At 28.3% G+C, this 11,156-nt stretch overlaps 1 protein-coding gene across 1 annotated transcript; it reads left to right on the top strand.

The window, feature by feature from the left end:
- The first annotated feature begins 489 nt into the window (after nt 1-489).
- Nucleotides 490-1,760, top strand: LOC121224174 (probable methyltransferase At1g27930). Its single transcript, XM_041106933.1, has one exon. It carries the CDS (start codon nt 744-746, stop codon nt 1,614-1,616), a length of 873 nt encoding a protein of 290 aa, XP_040962867.1. The 5' UTR covers nt 490-743; the 3' UTR covers nt 1,617-1,760.
- The last annotated feature ends 9,396 nt before the right edge of the window (nt 1,761-11,156 follow it).

Below are 11,156 nucleotides of genomic sequence, written 5' to 3'. Positions count from 1 at the left end.
TTTTAATTTTCCTTTTATTTCAAAAGATTTCAATCTTTTGTACGTTTGTTCATGAGAAATTTTTCTATTGAGTTCATTTTTCTACTGAGTTTATTTATTTTTAGATAATTACATTTATTTTCTTTAAATTAAGAGTTATTTATTTAATTTAATGTATTATTTATTTAATTTATTATTTTTTACATGTAATTATTTTATTAGATTATCTAAACAATAAATTATATCTCATTAAAAATATATTACATATGAAATTTTACATCATTCTATTAACTTTTTTAACGGTATTTTAATTAAATTGGTTAGAAAAAAGGGATTGAAAAAAATAACAAAAATGGATAATAGCTATTTTACCAAATTTATGAGGAAGCGTTTAAAATATGAAAAGGAAAGAAGGGTGTGGACCCCACAGAAGAACATCATCCAATGAGGAAATGCTACGTTGTGAGACACGATAAGACTTAAAACAGATATTCTTTAAGAACATGATTGCCACTGCCTAGGAGGTATGAGGCCTGTAATAACCTTTTATTGTTTTTCTGGGTTTACTTAATAAATTAAAAATATGGTCCAATTCAAAAAGAAATTCACTCCTTATCATTTTATTTGCCAAAAACCTGCTCCCCTCTTTCACTTCTTCTTCTTTTATATAACCAAAGCAAGGCCGATTTTAAACCGGCTATTTCTTTTTTATGGTTGTATTTCTTGTTTCATTTAATCAGATTATCAAGTGAGGAAAAGAGAGAATGAAAAGGGAAGATACAGTTAGGAATGGGCATTTCCTCGCCGATAGGAGATGGCTTTTCCCCATCGTTATCGCCGGCCTTATAGCCGGAGCGATTGTTACGTCCAGCTTCATAAAAGCCGCCGATTACTCGCTGCTATGCTCCGTCGCCAACACCATGCCACCCCAGGGCGTTGGTAATGGGTCGGCCACGCCGATCCAACTCCAAGCTATCATCCACTACGCCACATCACGCATCACACCGCAACAAAACTTCAGGGAGATCTCCGTTACCTTTGATGTCCTCAAGAAACGTTCTCCTTGTAATTTCCTCGTCTTTGGTCTCGGCTACGATTCCATGATGTGGACTTCGCTTAATCCCAATGGCAACACTATATTCCTGGAAGAGGATCCCAAATGGGTCCAGACCGTGCTCAAAGACGCGCCAGTCCTCCACGCCCACCCCGTCAAGTACCGTACGCAGCTCAAGGAAGCCGACGCTCTGCTCTCCCATTACCGCTCCGAACCCAGCTGTTTTCCCTCCGAAGCTTACTTACGAGGCAACGACAAGTGCAAGCTTGCCTTGACGGGCTTTCCCGATGAGTTCTACGATACGGAGTGGGATTTAATAATGATCGACGCGCCGCGCGGATATTTCCCGGAGGCACCGGGAAGGATGGCTGCAATATTCTCGGCGGCGGTCATGGCGAGGAACAGGAAAGGGTCCGGCGTAACGCACGTGTTCTTACACGACGTGGATCGGAGGGTAGAGAAGGTCTTCGCCGAGGAGTTTTTATGTAGAAAATACTTGGTTAAAAGTGTCGGTAGACTCTGGCATTTTGAGATTCCTTCCGCTGCTAACATGAGCAGCCACGGCGGCGCTCAGTTTTGCTAAAATGCGCTCCGTTCAGTCATGCTCGTGTGTGTCAGAACTCACTCATAAATGATATATTTTGAAATAGTGGTAATTTTTCGTTTTACTGAATTGAGGGTTTTCTTTTATATTATAAATAAAAATCAAGGATGTTGTTGATGATTATTAATAGAGAAAGGTGGTGGCGCTTTGATGGAAGAAAGTGGCTTTGGTTGCAGAGGCGGTGGTAAGGTGAATTATTTTATTTATTTCGCATCTACGTGGTTGAATTGTGTGAATTGAAGTGCCCCTAGTAACTTGGCCTCCTTCCATCATTTCTAGATTACTATTAAAAAAGTCACATCTATTAGTACAATTTTGTTTTAGTCTTTTAATTTTAAAACATTATCAATGGGGATGTTAAAGATTCTTTTTGAAAAAAATTAGATTAGTGAGCTCCACGTGATGATTTAATACTGGGTACGGCGTCAATGAGTAGAAGAATGTATGACTAGAATTTTGGTTCGCAATATTTAAAGTGATTTTATGAAAAAAAAAATTAAATTGTAGAAGAGGAGGTGAAAGGAAGGCTTTTGATTAATGAGGGTAGAGGAGGCCATACAATAATAATATGGTGGCTTGAATGAAAGACTTAGCAAATTTCATATTTATTTTTTAAAGATATAGTTAACCTTGAAATTATTATTTAGAAATTGAGATCAACTTTAATTTGGATTAATATTTGATGCATTAATATATACATCATTAAAATAAAGTTATTTATACATAAATTTTGATTTAATACGTAAGATATGTAAATTTTAATTTCATATAATTATAAGCGTGAATTGTAATTTTATTTTTATTCAATTATACATGTTTTAGTTTAATTATATACTTATAGAAAAATAAATAAGCTTGATTGTTTTTTATTGAATAAATTTAATTATTTGTATATATAACAAGATGATGTTATATTCCTAACACATTACATTAATAATTTGTAAAAATAAGTTACAACTTTAATATCACATTATTCATTTGATTCAAGTTAATTTTAAAATTTTATAACACTTGTTAGATTGCTAGGATTTCAAAATGTCTTATTTAGTTATTAGTATAATAACATAAGAAAAAATTATTTAAATTACACACCTATTACAATAGTTAGACATAAAATAAAAAGTAATTAGTATAAATTTAAATTTAAAATTAAAAAGATGAGTGAAATGAAATTCGACTCGAATCGAATCGAGTAAAATTATTTGAGTTAAACTAAAAAAATTAAACATGCCAAATTAAAATATTATTACAGTATAATTAATTTCATGTTAGAGCACATAAATTTGAAATCATATATATTTGAAAACTTTTTAAAGTAAAATAATAATAAAAATATTTTAGTATGATAAACTTGAATAATTAATTAACTTATTTAGATTCTAAAATTATTATTCTAAATTTTTTAACATTCTTTATATTTTTAATTTTTTAAAAATTTTATAATTTTTATAAATATTTTGAATTTTAAAAATTATTTTAAATTTTTGAAAATTTTTTGAATTATTTTGTAATTTTTGTTGAGAGAGAGACCAATTTGCTTATTTTTAAACTTGACAAGGACTAAAAGGGTATTTACACTAATCTGTTATTCAAATTATTCAAGTTATTCAAATTGTAAAATTCATCTCGATTCGAAATCGAAACTCAAATTACTTATTCGATTGACTCGAAATTTGATTTTTTTTTAATTTTTTCAAATCTAATCGAGTTTTGCTCACCCGTACATAAGAGTGGCTAAATATTACCAATTAAATTAATTTATTACTAACGCATGTATTAAAACATATGTAAAAAATAATACTTTTATCAAGCCTAGCATTTTTTTATTTATTATATAAATTTTGTAGCTTTGCAATGCTATTTTTTTAATACAAACTTAGAAGTTAGAACTATTTATAACTCCTTCCTAACCATTAAATAAGAAGATAAAATTACTTTATCGTGTTCAAATTCACGTCTTTCTACACTAATAACACTATCTATATCAATCGAATTAATACTTAATCAATAATTAATTTATAATTATTCAATATAAAAATTATTTTTTATTATATCTGCATTTATTTGGCTGCTTTAGCTAACTTTTAAAATTTTATCATTATTTATTTTTACAATCTCATTCAAATATATAATGTTTTAGTAAATTGTGTAATTAAATTTGTTTGAGAAAGATTATAAACCCCTACAACCAATCATTAATTTTTAGTTCATTTCCTTGACCATGAACTACCATGTAAGTATTAGAAATTTTATCACACGCGCATACTAATGGAAATTACATATTTAGAATATAGATTTATATTTAAAAATAACATACATTAAATAATAAAATATATGATTTGAAACTAATTAATAATATATGAAATATGCACGATATTAAAACATGTGAATACATTATATTAAGATTACTAAATTAATGCAATTATTTATCATGGTGTTGACATCATTCTTAAGTCGGTGTTAGTTAATTTTGACACAATCTCAATTAACAATATAATTAATATACATAAAACGGATAGAAATAGTAAAGTATGAACAATACAATTAAAATGTAAATACCATGTTAAAATATAGATTTGGTTTAGTGGTAATATTAATGTTTTTTTATTTCAATAACACGGGTTCAAATCCCAGCATATATAATTTTTTATTGGATCTTTTTTAAGATAAAAATACTAAAGTACCATTGAATAATATAACTTAATTTAATTACAAAGGGTCCGTAATTTCCTAATTGAGTTGGTGTCATAAATATACAATTGGTGAACGCAATAAAATATGCATAATACAATTAAAATATAAACATTATATTAAATTAAAGCTTTGGTTTAGTGGTAGTGTTAATGTTTTATTAAATTAAATAAGGTTCAAATCCCACCATATGTAATTTTTTTGTTGGCTTTTTTAAGATAAAAAGACTAAAGTACCATTGAATAATATAATTATGAAAGGATATTTTCGCAAGTTTCTTAACCGAGTTGATATCAGGTTGACTTATGATACCAACTTAGTCAATGGCTTAAATAATAGTAAATAAATATATAAAGTACCATAGAATAATATAACTTAATATAATTACGGAAGAATATTTCTGTAAGTTTCCTAATCGAGTTGGTGCTCCGTTGACTCTTGACATTAACTCAATCAGACGCTTAAATAATAGTAAGTATATATATAATTAATGGAAATAATAAATTTGTCACACCGCAAAATATAAGGGGTCAATTGTAATGAATAAAAAAGAAATGAACTTTAGGCTTAATGAATAAGTAGCTTGTATATTCTTTAGAGGTCTTAGGTTCAAACCACATCTTTATTATTTTTTAATCTTTATTTTCAGCAAACTAAGAAGAAAAATCACTTTAAAACAAATATTATTTGGAGTAAAAACTTATTAAGAGTGGGCGGTAGCTTAATGGTTAAACATTTACCCTTTTCCCTTGTTTATTTTTGTTCAAGTGATGCCATCCTCATTCATTTCATTTTAAATTTCGACCAAGATCGGGTAATTTACCATGTAGCCCCTTAAGATTTGAATACCCTAAGTATTTAGTCATTCTTTTCCTCTTTACCCTAGGATTTTGATTTTTTCCTATTTCAAATTGAATTCTTCCTCTTTTCCCTACATCTTCTTATATTTCTTTTCCATCATATTCTTTACATCAATTTTTCTCTCAATTGTTGAAATTATTTTTGCATTCAATAATAAATCAATGCTTGATAATTCGATTCTCTACCGATTGTTGAAATTCTACGTAATAGCCTTCGTAATTCCATCAAGTGCGATAAGTGCATCTCGATCTAAAGTTTAGGACCCCAAATTTCGTAAGATTTCTATCCGATATTGGTCTTTCAAATCAATTAGTCAATTTTTCACGGTTCTTGATGAATCTTTCGTTAATATCGTTGAATCTTGAAAATATTAGAAAACAAATGTTAACTATTGTATAATTGTTGTTTGAAAGATCTGATTTAAGTACCCTAGATCAGATTTGAACGTAAGGAACGTTGCTTGAGATCCCGATGATAGGTGCGTGTTCTTTTACAAGTGAATCGAGGCAAAGCTGTGTTTAGGAATAGAGCCACATGGGCGTGTAGACCACACAACCCCTCACACGACCATGTGCCCTAAAACCCTAGTGTAATTCATGAACCACATGACTATGTCTCTTCTGTAGCCTAATTTTGCGTGTTCCACATGGCCTCAGCCAGTTACACAACCGTGTAACCCTTCCACACGGTTTGGCTACACAGCCATGTGCCATTGTTTTACAGTTTTGCCCAGAAATTTATGTTTTGTTCATTTTAGTCCTTACTTGATCCTTGAAGTGTTCCTAGGAGTTTTTGTGCACTTAATTGATCATTGAATTAGTGTTTATACGAAAATTTATAATTTATATGCTTGAATGATCACTATTATAATACGTTTAGCGATATTGATTAGGTGAATCATTATGATGCCATCAATTAACACGTGTTATTAAACTTGATTAATGTTAAAGTATTATTGATAAATTGTTAAGTCTTATTACTGCTATCGCCCCAATGAATACATGATGAACATGTCTATTGCTAGTGTTGAACGGAATAAGTGTTAAGCATGCCTACGAAATTTTGCATTATTATGTTATGAAGTATGTCATATTGCATTGCATGGGGCGGGATGATTTGTACGAAGGAAGAGTGACAGTTTAATAATCCGCAAACAAGTGGTGGTTTATCCACAAACCTAGTGGCAGTTTGTTTAATTTATAAATATGTTATGCACTCACAACAAGTGGCAGTAACTACAAATTGTGGTTCGATCTCAAACCAAGTGGCAACTCAGAGCAAATGTTTTTATCCAAAAATACTTGTGGTTCACCTACACTTTTTATAAATTTAGTGGCAACTTTTATCTGCAGTTACATTGTGTATCCATAACAAGTGGTAGTTATGTACAAATCAGCGGTGGTTTATCTACAACCTGGAGTGATATGGTAGATGAGTTCTAGGGAACTCATAAGTAAGGTGTGTAGAACCTTTCTAATAAATTGAACTTGTATTGTTATACATTAGCGTGTGTATTTGAAACTGTCTTTTTCTGAAATAGTGTAGTGAAGTGATGGGATAATAAACAGTTAATCTAAAGTGCTTTATGATTGTGTTTATTCTCAGAATTGCTAACCCACATGCTTTGCATGCGGTATTGTTTCGGTTTTCTTGTGAACGAACTCACATTGAGCTTCATAGTTTACTCCCCTTTACTTTACATCTTTACAGATAACCCACCAGGTTAGGATGCAGAACCGACAAATTGGAGGGCCCAGCTCGGATTGAAATTATATTAATATTTTTCATATTTACCCATTATTATTTATGGTTCTTATTATTTATAAACTGTAGTGTTTTATTTTAAATTGTGGCACGAGACTTAGTTTTGGGATTATTTAGGGCATGCACAGTATATTTAGGCTATTAATGCTTGAGTTTTATTTCATTATATAATGCATGAAACATGGTTTTCATTAAATCTAATTTAGTATCACTTTTTTCCGCTGAATTGATGAGAAATGACTTTTTAAACGAGTAGATACAAATCAACCGATTTTGAATTAATTATATTATTTCGTAAGAAGGGTGGTAAAACACTAAGTTTTTCGAAAATACACTAAATTTTCTCTAAAGTCAAACAAATGTTTTAAAACGACTATTTTATAAACTCCGCCAGCTTAGGGGGTCATCTCGATGGCCAATATAATCTCCCGAATTCGGGTTTAACGTTTAAGCCGGGTTAGGGAGATTACAAAATTGTACATATTAAAATAAAAATATATGAAACGCATGAAAAAATCTAAGATTTTACTAATTCAATTGGTTGTGAATTTAAATTTCATTATATATTTTTTAAATGGTTTTTATTAAAATAAAGAGAGTAACTTAAATAATAGAATACATAATTTCTTTTATTAAGAAACGTTAAAAACTTTGATTAGGCTAATCCAATTTCCTAATTTGAATTTGTCTAAAACTCAATGATTGAGTTTATAATGATGGGACTTCTTTAATTTCAAAATTACTCAATTTATATTTTTTCTGGAAAAACCAATAATTCCATTATAAGTGATCATAAGAAATTGTCCAAAGTCATTAGCATAGCAGTTTAATTAATTACGGCAGGATTTAACTAAATGATTATTAGCTTAGCTGACGTGCATATGCCCACACAACTGTTTTTTTTTAAGCTGGTATTTAAATATTTTGGTCAATTTTATTTTTTTAAATTGACACTTCCATTTGTTAGATCATTAAGTCTATTTAAAAAAACAGATTTAATTTACAAATTAGTACTTAAACTATATTTTTTTTCTCAAGTTGATACCTAAATATTTTTTTGTCATAATTGGTGGCTAAACTATTATTCCTACCTATTTTATACCAAAATATTGTATTCATTAAAAAGATTCAAGCCCACTTCATAAAAACTTTTAATTTTTTTTTCTTTTAATTTTATGTTTTTCTTTTACCTTCTCTTTCTCTCTCATCAATTTTTTCATTGTTTTTCTAATTCTTTCTTTATAATATATCAAGCAATGTCAACAATGCTTGAAACTCGTCCTCCAAAATTAAGATGCTAGTGATTAATTCTATTTTCAAACTTCATTGCTTGCTTGCTTAACTTGACGAGATCGAAAAAGTTCTTTTATTGATCAAAATCAATCTTTTCAAAATTAGAACGGATTGGTTGGTTGAATTGGTTCGACTGGAAATCAACCAAGGTACTGTTTCGAAGATAAAGATTGAACCAATTTTTTTAATATTTTTTTTATTTTTATGAATTTTTAATAATTTATTTGATCGAATTGAACAAATTGATTAGATCGAGAATTGGCAATTTGACCAATTCAACCACTGGTTCAGTTTTAAAAACCTTGATTGATCAAGGATTGAACTAATAGAGGTACCAACTTGAGAAAAAAAAAAGTAGTTTTGGTACCACTTGTGACAAACATATTTAAGTATGGAAAGGGAAAAAAAAGGCATAGTTTAGGTATTAATTTGTAATTTAAGCTTATTTTTAAATGTTTGACAAACGAGATTTATTAACTCAAGAAAAAAGTGTTATTTAGATAGAAAAATTTAGATAATTAGTAAGTTGCATATTGTGTCACTCACATAAATTAATTCAATAAACCAAAAGGATAATTTAAGTTGGTTGGAATTCAGCAATTATTGTGTATGACTAGAAATAGAGTTACTTACACAAGCAAAAGCTAAACAATACTTAAAATATTCTTAAGCTATTTTGGGTGTATTTAACCTATCATAATAAAATAAGTATTTAGTTGATTCCAATTACTTAGTTCCGTAATCCACATTCAACACGCCTATTTTTGAAATGGAACTATATAAAAGAAAGGGAAAAACAAAATAATATTAATACTAGGCTAAAAACATATTATTTTAACATTAAATAATCTATATTTGTAATTTTCCTTTAAAGAACAATATATTTTTTAATCTAAGGATACAATTTTCATTTTAACATTTAACGTTTTAGGTTTTTTAATATTTTTATAAAACTAAAAATTTAATTTAATTTATTAAAGGGCACTTTTTTAACAAATCTATTTTTAAATTTTTAAAAAATTATGAAAATTAAACTGTTCCTAAAATTTAAAAAATGTGTTATTTAATCATTGAATTGTAATAAGTTTTTTCAAAAATTTGAGCGATTCATTTAATTCATATTAAATCAAATTTGGACAAATATTTTTATTTAATTTTAATTAATTAAATTATAAAAAAATATTAATGTAAAATCATTTTTAGTTAATGATACAAACTCTAAATTGGTTTGAATTAAATTTAATATATTGTATAAACTTGTTCTTCAAAATACACTATATAAAAATAAATTTAATAAATTGATTTGGAGTTGGTATCATTATTTAAATATTATTTTACACCAATATTTTATTACTTTATAATTAAATTAATTTTTTATTATATAAATGATTTGAATTAAATTAAAAATGCTTACTCAAACCTGATTTAATATAGACCAAACGAATAACTTGCAAGAGATCTTATTATTAGTAGAGGTGTTCATGGGAGGGCCGATTTTTAAAAAAATGAGCCTAGGTTTGACCTGCCTAAATGACCAATTTTGTTGCTTAAAAATAATAAAAAAATATTAAATTTAATTATAAAAATAAGTTAATATTAGTATAATTTTTTATCTCTTTAATATAAGTCTAAGCCCAACTAAAGTGGGTCAAGTTAATTAAGTCGGGATGGTTATTCAGACCATGACACCTCTAATTATCATTTAAGGAGTAAATAACATAATTTTGAATTTTTAAACTTTTATATTTTTCATAATTTTTAAATGTTTTCAAGATTGTCAATTTTTATTTTTCATATATTCTTTTTTTAAAAAAAATACTATTGTTTAAAAAAAATTATATCCTTTTAAAGAGTAAAAATGAATTTAACAAAAGTTATAAGTGTTGCGGGCTAAAAAAAATTACTTTAGCTTTTTTATAATTGTTTCAAATGAAAACATAGATGTTTGGCATATTTAAACAAAGAAAACTATGTTTTAAACTTAATTCTTATGTCAACTTTTTACATGTTTTGCATCATTTGTCATAGTTGCAGGATGCCATTTTTTAGCTTCATGGATGCATTCTTAGGACACAATTACCAAATCTGTATGGATCATAGATCAATAAAAAAACATCCTTTGTGACAAAATATGGAATATATTGCTACGTTGTAGAGCCATTTAGATTAAAAATGGGTGAGGTTCAATACCAGAGATTAATGAATAATATATTTATTGGATCCATTTTCCAAATTTATGTGGATGATATGCTAATTAAAAGAAACTTAATACCCTTTATTTGGCTTACAGAATACGGAAGATTAATTACTGGATTCGCTCTAGTAGATACTTTGAGAAAAAAAAACTCAATACAACAACACTTAGCCACAACCTTTGGCATGTAGGGGAGATACTAATTACGATTAAACTTTGCAAAAGTACAAGCCATACTCAGGGGCGAAATCGCTCAAATTTTTACGATAGTAAAAATGTAATTTCATCATTTTAATAATCTATATCTTTATAATTTTTAAAAGATTAAATCAAATTATTATCATTTTTAGGGGGACAAAGTACAATTTTAACTTTACTAATTTAAAATTTAAAAAATATTAAAGGGCCTAAATGAAAATTTTTCCATTTTAGGGGGCTAGTTATGCCCCTGGCCATAGTTGACATGGAACCTCCCACTGCAATCAAAGATTAACAACACTTCACAAGAAGAGCGACAACTTTGAGCAATTTCTGTTCAAATTCTGCCAATAAATGCTTAACTGTTCTTTCCATATCTGCTACATGCAAAAAAGTTCAAATGAAAACGTTTGATGAGCTTAAGGCATATTTAGGATCCATACCACTCTTTTTGTATTTATCCACATCAGATAGTATTAATCAAAGTATCTAATGATGCACAGTAGCCTATTTAATAT

The sequence above is a fragment of the Gossypium hirsutum genome, chromosome D12 (assembly GCF_007990345.1).
Source record: "Gossypium hirsutum isolate 1008001.06 chromosome D12, Gossypium_hirsutum_v2.1, whole genome shotgun sequence".
Taxonomy (NCBI): domain Eukaryota; kingdom Viridiplantae; phylum Streptophyta; class Magnoliopsida; order Malvales; family Malvaceae; genus Gossypium; species Gossypium hirsutum.
The sequence above is the reverse complement of the archived record's forward strand: the minus strand, read 5'-3'. Positions and strand labels throughout refer to the sequence as shown.